The sequence below is a fragment of the Salvelinus namaycush genome, chromosome 31 (assembly GCF_016432855.1).
Source record: "Salvelinus namaycush isolate Seneca chromosome 31, SaNama_1.0, whole genome shotgun sequence".
NCBI classification, from domain to species: Eukaryota; Metazoa; Chordata; class Actinopteri; order Salmoniformes; family Salmonidae; genus Salvelinus; species Salvelinus namaycush.
Genome location: NC_052337.1, coordinates 25318625 through 25340948, shown reverse-complemented (window position 1 = coordinate 25340948; position 22324 = coordinate 25318625). Strand labels below are relative to the sequence as shown.

General features: G+C 44.4%; 1 protein-coding gene across 1 annotated transcript; it reads right to left on the bottom strand.

The window, feature by feature from the left end:
* Nucleotides 1–1777: 1777 nt before the first annotated feature.
* tmem141 (transmembrane protein 141) lies at nt 1778–3437 on the bottom strand. Its single transcript, XM_038970781.1, has 5 exons — nt 3269–3437; nt 2936–3002; nt 2731–2814; nt 2471–2578; nt 1778–2302 (listed from the first exon to the last, which is right to left on the bottom strand). The coding sequence occupies exons 1-5, from the start codon at nt 3320–3322 to the stop codon at nt 2235–2237; spliced, it is 381 nt and encodes a 126-aa protein (XP_038826709.1). The 5' UTR covers nt 3323–3437; the 3' UTR covers nt 1778–2234.
* Between the last annotated feature and the right edge of the window lie 18887 nt (nt 3438–22324).

Sequence of the window (22324 nt, the reverse complement as noted above, 5' to 3'; positions counted from 1 at the left end):
TCATACCCTCTGTTGACTCAAAGTAAAGTTGAGGAGTTGCTAAATAAAGTCAATTCTGAATGAAAGAGAAACAAAGCATTATACCTAGTGATATACTGTATGTTATGCTGCTAGTATAACCTGTCCCAAACTGTGTTAAATGCGCAGGAATTCTACAAGACCTCAATGATCCATACTAACCACTAGTGGCAATTTAGGAAACTATTGGTTCGTTTCAGCCGTACAGCATGCCAACAAAGGCATAAAAAATAATACAGGATCATGAGCTTAAAATTTGAATCCCCCCCAAAAAGTTTTTTTTTTTTTGTGGAACTCTGTCAAAATGCAACAACATTTGCCCTCGTATCCTGCTCCAGGGATTTTTCTGCCATTGTAATCCTTGGGCGGGCCGCCTAAGCGTTTTTTCGGGTCACCTAAGTGCAAACAGTGTAAAAATAAATAAAACTAAGTGTAAACTTAAACGACTAAAACCAGATATAAAGTATGTAGAAAAGATAATGGACCTATATATTTGTAAATAATATAATCTCTGAGAACTAACAATCACCAAAATAAAAACTAGACTGCAGGGAGAAAGGAAAATTCCCAAAACAATTTAGCAGTATTAATTTTTCTTATTGTTTGAGCAAAAGAAACTAGCTTTAAAACTGCAAAGAAAATCCTCAGCTCCATGGCAGAATATGTAGAATTGTGGGAAATTAGCATTAAACCTCTTAAGGATTAGCCCATTTTTCAATTTTCATCTAAAATGACATACCCAAATCTAACTGCCTGTAGCTCAGGCCCTGAAGCAAGGATGTGCCATTTGAAAGGAAACACTTTGAAGTTTATGGAAATGTGAAAGGAATGTAGTAGAATATAACACTATAGATCTGGTAAAAGATAATACATCATCTTTGAAATGCAAGAGAAAGGCCATAATGTATTATTCCAGCCCAGGTGCAATTTAGATTTTGGCCACTAGATGGCATCAGTGTATGTGCAACATTTCAGATGAACCATTGAATGAGCCATTGAATTTCTGTTCAAAATTTTGAATCAAGACTGCCCAAATGTGCCTAATTTGTTTATTAATAACTTTTTATGTTCAAAATTGTGCACTCTCCTCAAACAATAGCATGGTATTTTCACTGTAATAGCTACTAAAAATTGGACAGTGCAGTTAGATTAACAAGAATTTAAGCTTTCTGACAATATCAGATATGTTTATGTCCTGGGAAATGTTCTTGTTACTTACAACCTCATGCTAATCGATTTAGCCTACGTTAGCTCTACCATCCCGTGGAAGGGACACCGATCCCGAAGAAGTTTTAAACTGCAACATTATCTCTCAGATGCATGACAAAAGGCGCCCGGCTCGCCACAAGGAGTCACTAGAGAGTGATGAGCAAAGTAAAGCCCGCCCTGGCTAAACCCTCCCCTAACACAGACAACGCTAGGCCAATTGTGCGCCGCCCTGTGACACAGCCTGGGATTGAACCCGGGTCTGTAGCGATGCACTGCCTTAGACCGCTGCGCCACTCAGGAAGCCCTAGATAAATAGCTTTAGGCTCTCATCTCCAAGATGGGAGCCTCTAAAATGTGTTAGAAAATGTAGCCACGCTCTTTGCCACACCCCCTACCAAACCCCCTTTTTAATCCAGAAAAAACCCTGCGCTCCAAATCCAAATCTCACAGCCTATTGGTCTGGAAATCTGACCCTTACTCATGTGTCAACAGTGGTTTACCTTTGAGGAGATAAAAGCTTAATGATATACATGATTTCTATTGCATTAAACCCAGTAAATCAAATCAAATTTTATTTGTCACATGAGCAGAATACAACATGCGCAGAATACAACAGGTGAAGTATTTACAGGATGTGATCAAATGGACATTGTTTATTAAACCCTCAAGCCCCAAGGACCACTCTATAACATATAATAATGTTTTTCCCTTACCTTTTCCATATATTAAATAAACTATGCACTATACAGGACTCATCTGGACACAAGTCAGGGTGGCCCAATCTGACAAAATGCCATGATCAACTAAAACCCTTACACGGTTTTCTGATCTATATAAAGGGTTCAATCACTGAACCCGCGTGAAACTAAGTCCAGCATGGCAGAACATTGTCCAATGGTGACACAGTTGAACCATAATACATAAATAAATGTGTTTATTGATAGGGTTGAGTGGGTGAGATGTGAAGCAGAGGACTGGGGTTGCCTGTACATGAGTATGTCCTGTGGTCATTCCATCACATCTCCATATGGGGTCTTCTTCGGCCCAGCTGGTTCCTCAGGGGCAGGCTCTGCTACTGCAATACAGACAAACACAGAGCGATGTCAGAGACCTGAGAGCTGAATAAACCGCTGACCTAATGTCTACCCCTCTTATTTTGTGTCCGTCTTCACAACCAGCATTGAGATTTACTCCACGTAGTATAGAATGGCATAGAATAGAGTAGAACCACTGCTATACTCACTGTGTGGTGTTCTGTCTGGTACTTTCCCTGTCTCTATTAGCATCCATAGGTCAGTGCACTTCATTGTCTCCCAGCGTGTCACTGCATAGCTGCCCACTGACGAAGCCGCTGAAGCGGAGTAGAGGGGGCAATGAAAGGAACAAGGTGAGACAAAGCGTTAGACATGATTGACGTTTAGACAATCATTCTAAACTCTATATTACTGAAAGTTATAGCTAAACATCACATTCTGTAATTTGAGTACACAGGCACACTCTCACCTGTTGAAATCAGCAGGTTCCACTGCAAAGGATATGGAAGCCTCTTCTGAATAACTTTTTGTATGAGAAATAATCCACTTGTCCCTACAATAGAGAGTACAGGAAATGTTAGGGTACATGAAAGAGGCTCCACGATGCATTTATGCATAAATAAATAGTTATTATATGAAGTGAAAACAAAGCATTGGGAGTGTCTGTCACTCACCCAATATAAAGGTCCCTGTCCCTTTCATGAAGGCATGAGACTGACAGGCAGCATACTGCTGTAAACCCTGAGAGAGAAGAAAGATCGCAAATGGGTTGAATACGAGAGATTATTTGATGTTCAATATGTGTCCCAGGTTAGGTAGCTCTGGTAAGAAATCTGAGAACAGAACTAGCAAGGAAGAACAAGGAAGACTGTAAAACCTAGCAAATGTATATAATCGTGTTTAAAACGTGAAAGCACAAAGCACGTGTAATCTACAACTGAGCTATAGGAACCATTCAGCAGTGTCTTGCGTAAAATGTTGAAGCAGTAGAAAGAGAAAGGACCAACCGGATGTTTTGCTGCAAGCGCATCGTCCACTTTTGTGAGTCCAAGGTTGACCATTTCGTAAATAAACACTTTAATTAAGTTGACGTATTTATTATACCACTACAATATCCAACATATACAAGCCGATGTGTACATAACTCTTATGAAACTTGCAACTTCCGCATAGAGTAAAACAAATCCCGAAGAGTATAATTTTATGAAGGTTTCTGTGATACTAAATGACTCACGACGCCTCGTGGTGTGGGGGCGTCAGTGCAGCTCTTAACTAATGACTGTTGAGAGGCATAAAGTGTGCATTACTGTATTCACTTTTATGGGTAGATAAATCGTTTTGCTTAGTGGTATTGGTATAGTTTATTTTCTGCTGTGTAAACATTTGTAATTTCTATATTATGCAAAAGTTTAAGATTTAGCATACAATTTTTTTTTAAAGACCGATAATCAAAACTACAATAGAACATGCTTGTCACAGTCTTGATTATTTTCTTCTCTGAACATGTACGATTTTTTAGTGTGATCCAATGCTTTACTCTACTGGTCATAGTCAGCTTTTATTTAGGCAAGTCAGTTAAGAATAAATTCTTAATTACAATGATGGCCTACCAAAAGGCCTCCTGCGGGGACAGGGGCTGGGATTAAAAATAAAATAATAGGACAAAACACACATCACGACAAGAGAGACAACACAACGCTACATAAAAGAGAAACCAAAGACCGCAACATAGCAAGGCAGCAACACATGGCAAAACAGCATAGCAGCAACACAACATGACAGCAGCACAAAACGGTACAAACATTATTGGGCAAAGACAACAGCACAAAGGGCAAGAAGGTAGAGACAATAATACATCATGCAAAGCAGCCATAACTGTCAGTAAGAGTGTCCATGATTGAGTCTTTGAATGAAGAGATTGAGATAAAACTGTCCAGTTTAAGTGATTGTTACAGCTCGTTCCAGTCTCTAGCTGCAGCGAACTGAAAAGACAAGCGACCCAGGGATGTGTGTGCTTTGGGGATCTTTAACAGAATGTGACTGGCAGAACGGGTGTTGTATGTGGAGGCTGCATTAGATATCTCAGATAGAGTGGAGTGAGGCCTAAGAGGGTTTTATAAATAAGCATCAACCAGTGGGTCTTGCGACGGGTATACAGAGATGACCAGTTTACAGAGGAGTATAGAGTGCAGTGATGTGTCCTATAAGGAGCATTGGTGGCAAATCTGATGGCCGAATGGTAATGAACAGCTAGCCGCTCGAGAGCACCCTTACCTGCCGATCTATAAATTATGTCTCCGTAATCTAGCATGGGTGGGATGGTCATTTTAAACCGGTTTAGTTTGGCAGCTGTGGTGAAAGAGGAGCGATTACGATAGAGGAAACAAAATCTAGATTGAACTTTAGCCTGTAGCTTTGATATGTGCTGAGAGAAGGACAGTGTTACCATCTGACCATACTCCCAAGTACTTGTATGAGGTGACTAGCTCAATCTCTAAACCCTCAGAGGTAGTAATCACACCTGTGGGGAGATTCTTCTTACCAAACCACATGACCTTTGTTTTGGAGGTGTTCAGAACAAGGTGAAAGGCAGAAAAAGCTTGTTGGACACTAAGAAAGCTTTGTTGTAGAGCGTTTAACACAAAATCCAGGGAGGGGCCAGTTGAGTATGACTATCAACTGCATATACATGGATGAGAGAAGTTCCTACTGCCTGAGCTATGTTGTTGATGTAAATTGAGAAGAGTGTGGGGCCTAGGATCGAGCCTTGGGGTATTCCCTTGGTGACAGGCAGTGGCTGAGACAGCAGATGTTCTGACTTTATACACTGCACTCTTTGAGAGAGGTAGTTAGCCAACCAGGCCAAAGAGCCCTAAGAGACACCAATACTCCTTAGCTGGCCCACAAGAATTGAATGGTCTATCATATCAAAAGCTTTGGCCAAGTCAATAAAAATAGCAGCACAACATTCCTTAATATCAAGGGCAATGGTAACATAATTGAGGACCTTTAAGGTTACAGTGTCACAGTCCATAACCTGAGCGGAAACCAGATTGCATACACGAGAGAATACGTTAGACATTAAGAAATCCAGTCAAGCCTCCCGGGTGGCGCAGTGGTCTAAGGCACTACATCGCAGTGCTAGCTGTGCCGCCAGAGATTCTGGGCTTGTGCCCAGGCTCTGTCGCAGCCGGCCGCGACCAGGAGGCCCATGGGGTGGCGCACAATTGGCCCAGCGTTGTCCGGGTTAGGGAGGGTTTGGCCGGCAGGGATATCCTTGTCTTATCGCGCACTAGCGACTCCTGTGACGGGCCGGGCGCAGGGCACACCGAAGGTGTACGGTGTTTCCTCTGACACATTGGTGCAGCTGGCTTCAGGGTTGGATGTGCACTGTGTCAAGAAGCAGTGCGGCTTGGTTGGGTTGTTTTTCGGAGGACGCATGGCTCTCGACCTTCGCCTCTCCCGAGTCCGTATGGGAGTTGCAGCGATGAGACAAGACTGTAACTACTACCAATTGGATACCACGAAAAAGGGGTAAAAAAATAAGAAAAAAAGAAAGCCAGTCAGTTGATTCGACAAGTTTTTTTCAATACTTTTGATAAAAAGGGCAAAATAGAAATAGGCCTATAACAGTTAGGATCAGCTTGATCTCCCCCTTTAAATAAAGAATGAACCGTGGCTGCCTTCCAAGCAATGGGAACCTTCCCAGAGAGGAGAGACAGGTTAAAATGTTTGTAGATAGGCTTGGCGATGATAGGGGCAGCAACATTAATTAAGAAGAAAGGGTCTAAACCATCTGACCCAGATGTTTTTTTGGGGTCAAGTTTTAAGAAGCTCCTTTAGCACCTCGGACTCAGTGACCGCTTGTGTTGCAGTATTTCCGTGCCCCCTTATTGTTCTCTTTTGCTTGATCTTCGGCTAGCAAGGTATGTTGTCCTTGGCTCCGAAATTGTTTAATATAAAACCGTCATAATGTTACACAATGTACTGTTACGCTACCATAAGTTTGTTACACTGTGGATAATATAAAGATTTATGTTAACAAGTTTCACAAGCTCGCTAACTAGGGTATCTATTGTAACTTGTGAGTACTTGGGACAGTGTTTGAGTGAGTGTCCATGTGCTTGCGCAGGTGCCTGAGAGCTAGGACTGCGCCAAGGGTTAACATAATGTGTGTTGTCTCTTCCTGTGCAGGTATGTCTTATTTTGTCCGAATTATGTTCTGTATCATTTTACTTGTATGGTATTGTATGGTGTGCTGTTGTGCATTGAATGTGTGCACGCAGCACATGTTATTTCCTTTTGACGCTCTCTTTTGTCTGACCTTCGGCTAGCAAGGTGCCTGAGAGCTAGGACTGCGCCAAGGGTTAACATAATGTGCGTTGTCTCTTAGTGTACAGGGCAAATAAAAATAATTAAACTAGCAGACCATCAGTTGTGGCAGCTCCACCGGAGCTGTGGAGGAGATGCGCGATCTGCGCGTGCGCACTTGTGGATGGTTTGCTATAAGTGAATGTATACTGTAAATAGTGAAGGTGAATGTAGCATATTCACTAGATAAGGGTATTGGTGTTTATTTGCATGTTTTGCGGGAATTTGTTTATTGCATTTTTTTTTGTATTTGTATGCAGTAAATTATATTGTATTTTAGTGCTCTATTGAGCCATGGAAAACTCTCAAGTCCATAAGATGAGTTATGCTGGCGATTTTAGTGTGGGTAGAGGAAGGGGTGTCCTTGCATTTACACCATTTGTACAGTCAGCTCCTGGGAGTAGAGTGTTTGCTAGTCCTAAGTTTACAAGCACTGGGAGGGGTAGGCTGTTTACTCCACCTGACCAGGTTATCCCACCTCTGTCTCTTGATGTACCATCATCCCCAGTCCTCAAGAATAATGGGACACCTCCGAGTCAGCTTAGTGACCTTATTAAGCAGATTGGTTCAGAGATAGGAGAATCTATCAGAGCGAGTTTACTGTAGCCTGGGGCTTCAAGTCTTTCTCCTGCCCATTCCCCTCACCAACCCCAGCAGTTCCCCTGCCTGAGCAATGTGGGTCAACTTGTATTGATGCGTCCAAGCTGAATCTGGTTGTGAAGTCAGATGTTAGTGCTCCACCTTTCTTTAGGGGTGATGGCTCAGATGAGTACTCTGTACTGGAGTGGGAGGAGCTAATGGGAGTCTACCTAGAGCAGAGGGGTTACACTGGGTCTGAGAATGTTGGGGAGGTGATGTCTAGGCTCATGGGGAGGGCACGGGATGTGACCAAAGTCTGAATGCGTAACAACCCTGTTGTCACAGATGTTAAGGCAGTGTTCAGTGTTCTCAAGCAACACTTTGGGGATACTGTCTGCTCAGGTATGCCATTAGCTGATTTCTATTCAATGAAACCATATGCTAATGAGGGTCCACTAGATTTCTGGATTAGGCTTAACAAAGCTGCAGAGGCAGCTGAACAGTACCTTGTAAGTGAGGGTAGAACCTTGCCCAATCAGTGCTCAGAGTTGGCAGTCATGTTTGTACGCAACTGTCCTGATAAAGAGTTGGCCCAAGTGTTCAAATGCAAATCCCTTTGTGACTGGACTGCCAGTGAGCTACAGGATCGTTTGGATGAACTGTTAAGGGAGCGTAAAGCATGTAGAACATGCCGTGAACCAGAACAGGCCCCATCTGTATCTGAGGGTGGGACATTAGAGAATGTTTTGAGTATGTTAGAGAAGGCTCTTCTCAGCAATACTCAGTCTGTGAACAGAGGGCCCCGTAAACAGTGCCCAAACGTGAGCGCGAGTGCGCTGTCTGTGGAAGCACTAATCACTGGACCAAAGCTCACTGTCAGATGCACCAGCTGTGTTTCAAGTGCTTCTCTCCTGGCCACATGAGCTTTGACTGTAGTGAGACTGGGAAGCGAAAGAGCCCTGGATGTGGACAGACTGGCAGGTCTGGAAAACTAGAAAGCCTCCATCCTGAGGGCAATGTGGGGCAGTCTAATTTTTCCTCCACTGATGATGATATCCAATCTGTTTATTCTTATTTTTGTGAGTCAGTACCCAAGAACAACACAGTAATTTTTCAGAACACAATGAGAATTACTCAGAATGACAGTTTGTTTTACACCACCATGCTGGTACAGGATAAAGTTGAGCTGAAGGGGATGTTAGATAGTGGGTCCATGACTACTACTCTGCGCACAGATATTGTACCTCGGTTGAGGGAGGCAGGAGTGGTAGAGGGGAACTTTCTAGCTCCTTCAGACATCATCCTGGTGGGTTGTGGTGGGACGCAAACTAGCCCAGTGGGCATGTGTGACTTAAAACTACAGCTTTATGGCTTCAGTTATGTAGTCCCAGTGCTTATTGTAGATGGGCAGGTTGATGAACTCATTGTGGGCACTAACGTGTTGAAGTCTCTGATTAGACAGTTCAAATCAAATGACAGCTACTGGCGGGTGGTGGGTACGCCAGGTCCTTCTGGCCAGTGTGATGACAGACAGTTCCTGCGTCTCCTATCAAATCTGGAGAGATGAAGAGGAGACTCCATCCCAGATAAAGTGGGCACCATTAAGTTGAAGAGAGCAGTAACGCTCCAACCCATGAGTGAGCATCTGGTGTGGGGCCGCCTACCCCCAAAGACAAAACTCTCTGTGGGCAGTACTGTTGTTGTCGAGCCCAGCACGTCTCGTTGTGTGAATCGACACATACTAGTAGGGAGAGTAGTTATGCCTCTGTGGGGTGATGGATGGCTCCCTGTGAAGATTGTGAATCCAACAACTTCGCCAGTTACCCTGAGGCGAAATGCTAAAGTGGCAGATGTGTACCCTTGCATTGCATTGCATTGGAGGATTTTGATGATGTCAAGCAGCAAGCAGCTTACCAGAACGTGGCAAAAGTACAATGTGACAGCTCACATGGCAGTCTTACAGCTAAGAGTTCAGTTGGTGGCAGTGTAGTTAATGGCAACAGTATACTGAGCAATCTTGGACTTCAAGGCCTGTCTGTTGAGGAGTGTCCAGTTTCACAGTTCTGGAAAGACAAACTTGTCGGTTTAATTGAGAAGTATGACACCGTGTTCTCTAGACATAGCCTGGATTGTGGAGAGGCAAAAGTTCTGCCATCGCATACGGCTGACTGATGACCGCCCATTTCGATTACCTTATCGTAGGCTTTCTCCAGCTCATTACCAAAAACTCAGGGAAACACTGGATGATATGGAGGAAAAGGAAATCGTCAGAAAATCCAGCAGCGAGTATGCCTCACCATTGGTGCTGGTATGGAAAAAGAATGGGGACTTGCGTCTATGTACTGACTTTACGTGGTTAATTAAACGCCCGCACAGTAAAGGATGCTCATCCCCTGCCTCATCAGGCTGATGTACTGGCTGCGCTGGGTGGTAATGCCTTCTTCAGCACAATGGACTTGAAATCAGGGTACTACAATGTGCCACTGCATGAAGAGGATAAGAAATACACTGCCTTTTCCTCTCCTTTAGGTCTGCACGAGTACAATCGTTTACCTCAAGGCCTTTGCAACAGCCCAGCTACTTTTATGAGAATGATGCTGACCATCTTTGGGGACCAAAACTTTCTAAGTCTCCTTTGCTATTTGGATGATCTGATGGTTTTTGCTAAGACGGAGGAAAAGAGTCTGCAGAGACTTGAGATGGTTTTTCAGCGGTTGCAGGAGCACAATCTTAAACTGTCTCCGTCTAAGTGCAAGTTTTTGAGGAGGTCTGTTAAGTTTTTGAGCCACATCATTTCTCAGGAGGGCGTAGCCACTGACCCTGCTAAGGTTCAAACCATTTTAAATGTGACTGAGAGTGAGATGATGGAAGCTGATGGTGTCACTCCGTCTCCTAGCAAAATCCGTTCTTTCCTTTGTATGGTAGTATACTATCAACACTACATTGAGAATTGTTCCATGGTTGCTAGGCCATTGTTTCAGCTGACTACAGGTCAGAAGAAGCCTAGGAGAGGCAAGGGCAGAAAGAGGCCTGGTCCCTCTCGCAGGCTCACTGCTGCAGACTGGACTGCCGAATGTCAACTCGCTTTTGAAGCTTTGAAAGCAGCACTAGTTGACCAGGCACTGCTGGCTCATCCAGATTTTTCTCAGCCATTTTTACTTTCTGTTGATGCATCTACTAGTGGTTTGGGAGCTGTACTATCCCAAGTGCAAGATGGGAAGGCCATAGCCAGGCCAATAGCTTTTGCTAGTAAATCTCTTAATCATGCACAATCCAAGTATCCTGCTCACCAGCTGGAATTTCTAGCCATGAAATGGGCCATTCATGATAAGTTCAGCCATTGGCTGCGAGGGCATAAGTTTACTGTGTGGACCGACAACAATCCACTCAAATATATTCTTACAAAGCCAAGACTTGATGCATGCGAGCAGAGATGGGTTGCAAAGCTGGCACCCTTTGATTTTGATATCCAGTACATACCAGGGCCCAAGAATATCGTTGCTGATGCTTTGAGCAGAGAGCCATTTGTCCGCTCCAAAGTTCTGCACCGACTGACAAGAATTCCATATGATGTCCTGCTGGAGGAAGCCAGAGGTCTTCGAGTGGATGATGTACAAGACATGTTCCGTCTCTCCTGTGAGCAGCCCGAGGCTGGCTGTAGAACGTCTATGGCTCCTGGGAGTGAGTTGAGTAGAGCTGGTGACGATGTCAGTGGGTTGGTTTCCTGTGAAGAGGTGTCTGCTGTCCTCCATGCCCATCGCCGATGGGATGATGGTGCCACAGTGAGGGCCGTTTCACATGTGCAGCACCTTGAGAAGTTGATGGCCATGGGTCAGAGCCCTTTACCTGTCCTTACACACAAGGAGCTGTATGATAACCAGTCACTGGATCCTATCATCAGCAGAGTCATGTTCTTTGTAGATAGAGGCCGGCGCCCATCTAGGAGAGAGCGAGTCTTTGAAGCTAAAGAAACAGTTTATACTCTAAGACAGTGGGGAAAACTTACCACGCGGTTAGGGATTCTGTATTGTGTCTCAAAACACCCAGTGAGTAAGAAGAAAATATTCCAGTATGTCGTACCTGTGTCTTTGAAAGGCCTTGTGTTGAAGGGAGTTCATGATGATGCTGGTCATCAGGGTCAGCAGCGCACATTGTGGCTCACGAGACAGCAGTTTTACTGGGAATCTATGGAGAAGGATGTCAAGGAATACGCGGCCCACTGTAAGAGATGTGTGTTGAGTAAAGCACCTGAGCCTGAAGCAAGAGCTCCACTTGTCTCCATTGTGACAACGGCACCTTTAGAACTTGTGTGTATTGATTTCTGGACTGCAGAAGATTCAAACAACAAGTCTATTGATGTGTTAGTAGTGACTGATCACTTTACTAAGCTGGCCTGTGCGTATCCATGTCCAAACCAGTATGCTAAGACTGTTGCTCGTGTTCTCTGGAATAATTTCTTCTGCATTTATGGGTTCGCTGATTGAATCCATTCTGACAGGGGTGCTAACTTTGAGAGTTTACTTATTGCAGAATTACTTCAGTTATCTGGTGTTGAAAAGTCCCACACCACACCTTATCATCCCATGGGTAACGGTCAAGCAGAACGTCTGAATCGCACACTGGGTGGGATGATTAGAGCTCTGCCAGCTAGGTCCAAGGCTAAATGGCCTCAGATGTTGAACACATTGACATTCTCCTATAACTGCACTGTTCATGAGACTACTGGGTTTCCACCCTTCTTCTTGATGTTCGGACGCACCCCTAGGTTGCCGGTAGATGTTATATTTGAAAGTGTGCTGTTGGATGAGAACACAGTAGATGTGGATAAGTATGTCCAGTCTCTGGGTGAGGATCTGAGAGAAGCCATGACATTGGCCCAGCAGCATGCCAGTAAGCAACAAAAGAGACAAGCCAAGGTCTACAACAGACGGTCTAAGGGTCACTCGGTGCAGAAGGGAGACAGAGTTCTACTTGCTAACAAGGGGGAGAGGGGCAAGAAGAAACTGGCTGATCGCTGGGAGAGTGTGGTGTACATAGTGGTTGCGAAGAACAGCTCACTGAACAAATCATATCCAACACCCTACCACTGGACGCATCAAAACTGTGCATAGGAACCTGATTATGCAAGTCAACTTTCTGCCTTTGCCTTTGTGGGAGGAGCTGAGGGTCACGGATCTCTATTGAGTGGTGACGTGATCTCTGAGATGTCTGCAGAGTCCAGCCAAATGGATGGGAGTGACGCCAGGACTGTCAACTGGGTAGCAGGCCTTCCTGAGTCTTCTGGGAGGATACTCCAAGAGGATGGTGAAGTCCCAGCTGATGGAAGTAAGGTGGAACAACCGTATGAAGTCCCCTTAAGTGAGGTGTGCTCAGCAGAAGTGGACCAGAGAGATATCCCCGAAGCCTACAAGAGTTCTGATTGCGAAACTCCATTCAATGTGGATGATGCTGTGACAGATGATGTTACCTTGGTTGAAGATGCTTCGTCAGTGTGGTCTGTGACAATCTACCAGGATTCTGAACAGTCGTCTGACACTACTAGTGTTGAGTCGGTAACTGAAAGTGTGCTGGCTCCGAATATAAGGATCTGTAGTACTCCCCATCCTGAGGTCAGACCTCTGAGCAGGGTTAGTGCTGTCTGTGACATTCCTGCTAGGTTTTTGGGTGAGGGTGTTCGGACTAGACTAGGTAGACTTATTAAGCCAGTGGATAGGCTAATCCAAACTATGTCTACACAGGAAATGAAACAGTTCTTGGTTTCTCAGTGACGGTAGGATATTGCCTACCTTTTCTTTTTATATATATATATGTAGTAATCTAAGCGTGTCTTAGAATGATTTGTTGGTTTGTCTAATATATTTGACAATTCATGTAACTTTATGTGTAGTCCATCGGCATAAAATGTATGTGGAATTTTTTGTATACGGTTGAATAAGGGACTAGCTACCCCTTATTTTTCCTAATCCTTCGCGGGATAGCTTTTCAGCTGATCGACCATTTGTGGGTCTAGAATTAAGGGACTACACTGGGTTACTCTGTCGCCCTGTGGGTGTGAAATGTTTTCTTTCTTTGCTTTGTTACCTTCGAGGTAATGTGTTTTGTTTTGTGCCTATAATCTAGTGTAAAACAATGGGGGTGAATGTAGCAGTGTGATGTTGTTCCCCTAGATTATGCACCAAGTTGCACACAAGGACCAATTCAAATAGGCCAGGTCAAGAGGGGATGTTAATAATTTGATAATAATAATAATAATTCAGTGTATTTTTTTATTTAATTACAGTTGCATAGCTAATGTTTTTCTTTGGTGTACAAACACTTTTTCATATCAAATTGTACATACATGTGATTGTAAAAGTTTTGTATATTTTGGTTTGGCCCATCGCGGATTATCTGTATTTCCGTGCCCCCTTATGGTTCTCTTTTGCCTGATCTTCGGCTAGCAAGGTATGTTGTCCTTGGCTCCGAAATTGTTTAATATAAAACCGTCATAATGTTACACAATGTACTGTTATGCTACCATAAGTTTGTTACAATGTGGATAATATAAAGATTTATGTTAACAAGTTTCACAAAGCTCGCTAACTAGGGTATCTATTGTAACTTGTGAGTACTTGGGACAGTGTTTGAGTGAGTGTCCATGTGCTTGCGCAGGTGCCTGAGAGCTAGGACTGCGCCAAGGGTTAACATAATGTGTGTTTTCTCTTTGTTTGCAGGTATGTCTTATTTTGTCCGAATTATGTTCTGTATCATTTTACTTGTATGGTATTGTATGGTGTGCTGTTGTGCATTGAATGTGTGCACGCAGCACATGTTATTTCCTTTTGACGCTCTCTTTTGTCTGACCTTCGGCTAGCAAGGTGCCTGAGAGCTAGGACTGCGCCAAGGGTTAACATAATGTGTGTTGTGTCTTCGTGTGCAGGGCAAATAAAAATAATTCCACTAGCAGACTGTCAGTTGTGGCAGCGTCCTAATTAAAAGTACATAACGCAGAATGAACCACGCTACACCAGCAGGGAGAAACTTTGTAGCGGGGCAGGGGGAAAAGAGGGAGAAGCATCGGGGATAGTCACATTAGAAGGGGTGGGAGATGAGGAAATGTTGAATGGGCAAGGAGGCATGGCAGAGTCAAATAGGAATCCTGACTTAATGAAGTGGTGATTAAAGAGCTCAGCCATGTGCTTCTTGTCAGTAACAACCACATCATCAACATTAAGGGAAATGGGCAGCTGTGAGGAAGAGGGTTTATTCTCCAGGTCTTTAACCCTTTTCCAGAACTTCTTGGGGTTAGACCCACAAAGAGAGAACTGCTCCTTAAACCTCTTGACACTAGGGGGGCGCCATTTCGACTTTGTAAAAATTAGTTCCCAAATTAAACTGCCTCGTACTCAATTCTTGCTCGTACAATATGCATATTATTATTACTATTGGATAGAAAACACTCTCTAGTTTCTAAAACCGTTTGAATTATTTCTCTGAGTGAAACAGAACTCATTCTGCAGCACATTTCCTGTCAGGGAGTGAGATTTCAGAAATCGAGGTCCCTGTTCTGAGGTCAGTTTATAAGTCCCCATGTAAGCCATCGGGCTACATGCACTGCATACGCCTTCCTCTAGATGTCAGTAAGCGGGGAGAATTTGAATGGAGTGGATTGCGCAATCTGGGGCCCTATATAAGACCGTGGAACGGAAGTACCGTTCTTTTCAACGGGGCCCTTGGCGCATCAGGGACATCACAATGGCCTCCTGCAAAGCTTTCGTTTTAGCAGTTCTGTATCTCCGGTCATGTTTTTATTCGTTATAGTTGTTAAAGACATCATAAGGTAGTTAATTTAAACCGACTTATAGCAGTTTATATCAGTTTATTGCGATTTTCCTGGATTTCTTTGTGATGCGCTTTCACGAGTTGGACACCTCTCCAGTGGGTGGCTAACGTTAGCGGCTATTTCGACAGGACAAGAGGACATCTTTCAACCAAAAGACGATTGTTCTGGAGAAAGGACACCTTGCCCAAGATTCTGATGGAAGCTCAGCAAATAGTAAGCAGTCTTTATGCTGTTAATTTGTACTTATGTTGACAAATGTCAAATAATAATTCCGCCATGAATTATGGTGCGGTCTCGCTTTAGCGCACGCTGTATTGCGCAGTAACGTTAATTTTAAAAATCTAACACAGCGATTGCATTAAGAACTAATTTATCTTTCATTTGCTGTCCAATCTGTATTTTTTAGTCAAGTTTATGAATAGTTTTCGATTAGATTAGGTGCCTCTCCAAGATGGCGCCGGACAGATTGCTTGAAGTTTTGGCCACTAATCACATTGTATAACCACGATTTGTGCCGCTAAATATGCACATTTTCGAACAAACTCTATATGCATTGTGTAATATGATGTTATAGGACTGTCATCTGAAGAATTCTGAGAAGGTTAGTGAAAAAAGTAATATATTTTGGTGGTTTATACGTTATCGCTATGTTTGGCTTGAATCAATGCTGTTGTGATGTTTGCTATTGTGGTAAGCTAATATAACGCTATATTGTGTTTTCGCTGTAAAACACTTAGAAAATCTGAAATATTGTCTGGATTCACAAGATCTGTGTCTTTCATTTGCTGTACGCTGTGTATTTTTAAGAAATGTTTTATGATGAGTAATTAGGTAATACACGTTGCTCTCTGTAGTTATTCTAGTCGCTTTGGTGAGAGTTGTGATGGTGGCTGCAATGGTAAACTATGATTTATACCTGAAATATGCACATTTTTCTAACAAAACATATGCTATACAATAAATATGTTATCAGACTGTCATCTGATGAAGTTGTTTCTTGGTTAGTGGCTATTTATATCTTTATTTGGTCGAATTTGTGATAGCTACTGATGGAGTAAAAAACTGGTGGAGTAAAAAAAGTGGTGTCTTTTGCTAACGTGGTTAGCTAATTGTTGCGTCAAAAAACAGAACACTCAAAACATGAGCACAATGGCAGCTTTTCCTTTAAAGAACTCCAGGCCTCAAGAGGGCAGATAACCCAAAAACACGGGTGGAACTAAAAAGTTGAGCCAGGATTTCTGGAGGGACTACTTTTACATGCGCACCTGGCAGATAACTGGTATGTAATGTTTGGAATTATTTATTATGTTGCATCCAGTGCTTAGCACAATTTACATGTTTAACTCTGGTAGGAGTGGTGACTTCTTTTGTTGTGGATATTTTCTGACTGCAGAAGTAATTGCTAGAAGTGCTAGATTAAATTGTTTAAACGTTTACTTTATTCAAAGCCATGCATTGTTTAGTGTAAAATAATGCATGTTTATTCTCTGTTTAAGGTTATCAACCTATTCCTATTCCTATTCCCTATTCCTTATTCCTCTGTCATTCAACTACTCTATTCAACAAATCAACTGTTTCAACATATTCAACAAATGGCATCAAACCCATAATAAAACACTGGAAAGGAATTGAGTTGTCCCTTTGCATCCTTCACGTGTTGAGCAAGCCGTTTTCAAGTTTGGGCAGAGCTGGAATAATTATAACACCTAGACAACTTGACAGTTGATAACCAGCGTGGCAGTGAAGACAAAAGGATTAACGGCCTGAAGTCAGGAAAGCTGTCGTCGCAGAGAGGAACACCTGTGCGACTGGAGGATTGGCTTACATCTCAAAATGGCGGAGGAAACTCTTGGGAAAACCGTGAAGGAGCTGAAGCAAGAAAGAACTTTGGCTAAGAGTGCTTTTACCAAGCAAGCAAACTTCCTTAGCAGAGGTGCAAAACACATGACTAAGAGCGAACTGCGAGAGGAGTTCAAGAAGCTCACGTCGGAGGCAAGGAAGGTCAGTGAGACAAATGATGAATACAGGGCTGGACTTCTGGCAGACATTGAAGCTGAAACCGATGAGGGTGAAGAAGCTGACCTGAGCAAGCAGCAGCAGACTGAACTTGAGAAGACATTCCAAGAATGCGAAGTACGATTGGATGAGGTCAGGGGGATGATCCAGTCCAACCTATGGCCTAGATACGGGGAGGACGAGGTGAAGTCTGCAATCAAAGAAGCTGAGACCGCCTGTGATGGAGTTGCTCAAATACCTGTTATTGCTGTAAATAGAGATGGCTTCGAGCTACGGTGGGATGGTGCGAAGGCACAAGTCCAAGATGCAATCACAAGCCTAGCAGAGTGGGAGATGTGGATTCCAGTAGCAGAAAAAGAACAGCTGGAAGCCAGAGTAAAGGATCTGAAAGCATTCAGAAACAACCTTGAAGCAAGGAGGGCAGGATTTCTCACAGCGCAAAGAATTGCAGAAGAGGATAAAGACAGAGGGAGAGCGCAGATGCCCGTGCCAGCTCCACAGCCGACACTGAGAATAAAACCAACCTGTTTACCCAGGTTCAGTGGGTATAAAAGGAATTTCCATCGATGGAGGAGAGACTGGGAGAGTCTACAGAAGCAGGGGGAACCAACAGGCTCAGTCGAAGTAAAGAAGATCCAACTCCTTGACAGTGTAGATGAGAGAATGTGCAGAGACCTCCGTTTGTCTACTTACAATACTGCTGAGGACATGTTCAGGGTGCTTGAGAACAGGTATGGAAACAAGTCTACAATTGCCTTGGAGATAATTGAGGATCTGGAGAAAATTCCTGCTTTAAGAGCAAATCAGCCAAGGAAAGTTATCGACATGATCCAAGCTATAGAGAAGGCACTGGATGATCTCACAGAGCTTGGAGGCACAGGAGCCATCAACAACCCTCTAGTGATCAAATCCATAGAAAGCAAGTTACCTGACAACATCAAGCGAGATTGGCTTGTCTTCATGGTTAACCCGAGGAATAATGTCACGCCGGACAATCACTTTGAAAACCTTCTTAAATTCCTGAAAACACAGGAGGAAATTCTTGAAAAATTAGAGCAGCTGGGAGTGAGTGAAAAGCCAGAAAAGAAATATGCTTGTGTGGAGAGAAAATATGCGTCCACACGTTCCACAAGGAAAGGCGGCTGTGTTGTCTGTGGAGATGAAAAGCATAGAGAAAAGATCTTCTTTTGCAAGCGTTTCAAAGAACTGAAGCCTGTGGAAAGGTTGGATGCTGTAGAAAAGCTGGGGGCCTGCAAGAGGTGCTTGGTCTGTCATGGAGAAGATGATGAATGCAAAGACACTTACCTGTGCAGGAAAAGAGACTGTAAGAAAGACCATCATTTCTTTCTTTGTCTGAATGGAGATTTCAAGAGGAGTGACTCAGACAGAAGACAATCCAATGTGAGAAGGTATATGCTTACAGAGGAGCAGGAGGAATTGGTATCTAAGCTCTCCCCAGAGATGGCAGAGAAATTCAAGAAAGCATTCACCAACATCACTGCGAAAACAAACTGTGTCGAAAAGAATCAGCTGGGAGTGACTGAGTCAAGTGCAGTAGAAGAATTGCCAGTTATTCTAATGCTGCTCAAGGTAACTGCCAATGCAGGACAAAAAATTGGAACCCTGATCGACTTGGCATCGGACACAAACTACATCACTCACAGAGCTGCCAGAAGATTAAATCTTCGAAGTGAAAACATCACTTTAGTCGTTCATGGAGTCGGAGGAATGGCCATGAAGGTTAGAACCAGAAGATATCTCCTCAGAGTGAGGGTCAAAACGCCCATGGGCACGGAAAGAGCTCATGAGCTTATCTGCTATGGTTTGAATGAAATTGCCAACATCCACAGAGTCATCAAACCTGAGCAACTCAAGAAGTTCTTCCCAGAAGTCAATCTAGGAGATCTGAGTAGACCGGAGAGTATTGAGCTACTGATAAGCCACCGCGAAGGAAGACTTGCTCCGCAAAGAGTGAAGGTGATTGGAGACCTTGTCTTGTGGGAAGGCCCGCTAGGAAAGACTGTTGGTGGAGCACACCCAGATCTGTTTGAAGAAGTGGATATAGCCGCACACAGGTCTGAAACACACTTTGCTCGATCCATGAGAGCAACCGCTGTCAAGTATCAAGAGATAGCTAAGCTGTTCACAGCTGAAACCAAAGGCACAGTTGCTCACAGAGAGTTCTTGGATTGGTGGAAATGGGACAGCATTGGAGCAGCTTGCGACCCAAAGTGTGGAGGATGCCGGTGCGGCAACTGTCAACCAGGAGGCAAAGAAATGACTGAGTGAGGAAAGAGAGCTGGAGATCATAAGGAAAGGCCTCACCTACATCAAAGCAGATGCTCACAGTGATGAACCCCACTGGGACACAAAATACCCCTGGATTCAAGATCCAAGTTCCCTTCCTGACAACAGGAGTGGGGTGGAAGCCACCTTCTTGAGAACAGAAAAGCAACTCAAAAAAGAGCCAGAGTGGAGAATAGCATACACAGCTCAAGTCCATGAAATGGTGGAGAGAAGAGCAGCGAAGAAACTCACCAAAGAGCTCATTGCCAGCTGGAAGGGGCCAGTATGGTATGTCGGCCACTTGGTGGCGGCAAACCCGCACTCTCTCACAACACCTGTGCGACTGGTATGGAACAGCAGCCAGAAGTTTAGAGGGGTCAGCATGAATGACCTTCTGCTGAAAGGGCCTGATGTCCTCAATCCCATCCGAGCAGTACTACTCAGGTTCAGGAGAGGCGTCCATGCTGCCCTCGGCGACATTAAGAAAATGTACAATTCTGTGTGGTTGGAAGACCTGGAGATGCACCTCCACAGATTTCTCTGGAGAGACACTGAGGAGGAAGAGATTGAAGAGTATGCGATCACCAGAGTCAACATTGGCGATCGATCAGCAGGGTGCATTGCGCAATTGGCTATGAGAGAGACAGCCAAACTGCCCATGTTTGCTCACCTGGAGGAGGAACGTAGGATCCTTGAAGAGGATACCTATGTCGATGACATCCTGACTTCCCATAATGACTTGCAAAAGCTGGACCAGAACACCAAAAGGGTTGAAGAGATCCTGAAGGCAGGCGGCTTCGTCCTCAAGCCCTGGGTCCGGTCAAATCAAAGTGGGAGGCAGGAGATCGTACCAGGAGAACAAGGAACGCAGTCAAGCACAGCACTCATTCTCCCAAACCAAATGAGGGAAGGAGACAATAAAGCCCTTGGAGTTGGATACCTTGTTGAGGAGGATAAACTGTACCTCATGACTTCAATCAATTTCTCAAAGAGGAAAAAGAAAATGAGTCGGCCAAAATCTCCTTGATGAAGAGGTGAGAGGGAAAACTCCAAACCCACTGACGAGGAGAGAACTGCTGAGCCAGGTAGCTAGCCTGTATGACCCAATAGGCCTCGTCACACCTGCCAAACAAAAGGGCGCCATTCTTGTCAGAAAGGCGTTTCAGGAAGCTGGAGGCAAAACTCTGACCCGAGACACTTGGGACAAACCTTTGTCTGAAAATTTGAGGGAAGAAGCCATCCAATTCTTTGAGGAATACACACGTCTTGGCCAAATCACCTTTCACAGGAGCCTCACACCAGTCAACTGGATTGGAAAACCTTGGGGAATAACATTCTCTGATGGAAGTGACAAGAGCTATGGAGCCGTAATGTACTTAAGATGGGGGACCCAGCAAGGCATCAAAGTCAGACTGGTTGAATCCAAAGCAAAGCTCACACCATTGGACCAAAAGGGAGAACCAGTAAAAGCTGAAATCTGTGGTGCTGTCTATGCAGCACGACTTCGAAAGTACGTTGAAAAGCACAGTCCAATAGAAATTGAACGATGGCTCCATCTACTGGACAGTCAAACTGTGTTGGGAGCAATCCAGAGAGACTGCTATGGATATCAAACTTTCTTTGCGAATAGAGTTGGAGAGATCCAGAAATCTACATCCGTAGAAGACTGGTGGTGGATCCCAGGAGGCCTGAACAGTGCTGACATCATAACAAGAGGGGCAGCCCCAGAAGACCTCCAGGAAGATTCCATGTGGCAGGATGGACCAGCATTCCTGAGGCAACCTGTGAAAGAGTGGCCACATAAGTCAGCCAAAGAAATCGCTGCGTATGCCAAGGAAGGCATAAACAAACTTCGAAGGAAAGCTTTCTCGGCAGTACTGACCAGAGCGCAGGCCAAGAGAAACCAGAGTGATGCACAGCAAAATAACCCAGATGAACCCAAGACTCGGATCCGAAGATCACCAGCCGGCTCTGCGGTAACCATACTGATTGACATCAGGAAATTCAGCAGTCTGACCAGGCTGATCCGAGTCATTGCCTGGGTTTGGAGAGCCGCAACGAGATGGAAAGAAATGTTGACCAAGAATTCAGCCTCAGATAAACCAAAGTGGGAGGACGCTCTTTCAACAAACTGGAGGTCCAGAGCCAAACAAGCTGTACTCACTGTCGGGGAGTGTGAAGATGCACTAAGAGACTTGTTCCTTGCAGCTCAAGAAGGTATAACCTTTCAAGACACCACTCTCAACAGACTCGCTGTTTACAGAGATGTAGAGACTGGGCTCTTAGTTTGTGGAGGAAGGTTCCAGATCTTTGAGGACGAAACTGCCGTACCAATGCTACCATATGAGGCATGGATATCCACTCTCCTAGCTCAAGAGGCCCATGGTGCAAACCATGAAGAAATAGCAGGCACACTCCTCCGGCTGAGGAAGAAAGCCTGGGTGATAAAAGGCCGGAAGCTGGCTAAAAAGAGAGTTGACAACTGTGTGGTGTGCAGAAAGGCCAGGGCCAGAAAGTGCCAACAGATCATGAGTGACCTTCCATCCGAGCGGATAACACCAGCCAGACCATTTGAGTACACAACAGTGGACTTATTTGGACCGTATGAAGTCAAGGACGAGGTGAAAAAGAAAACCAAGCTCAAGGTGTGGGGTATTGTCTTCTGTTGCATGGTATCCAGAGCTATACACACAGATGTTGTCAGTGACCAGTCGACTGAAGGCTTCCTACTGGCTTACCAAAGATTCACGGCACTGAGAGGGCACCCAAAGAAATTGTGGTCAGATCCTGGAAAGAACTTTGTGGGTGCCAGACCTGCCCTCAAAGAACTCTACCTCTTCTTGGATCAACTAAGTAAATCTGAGCTTGAAAATGAAGCTTCCAAGCATGGGACAGAATGGAGCTGGAAAATCCACCCAGCAGACTCCCCTCACAGGAATGGAGCTGCAGAAGCAGCTGTTCGTACTGTGAAGCGGGCTTTGCACAACCT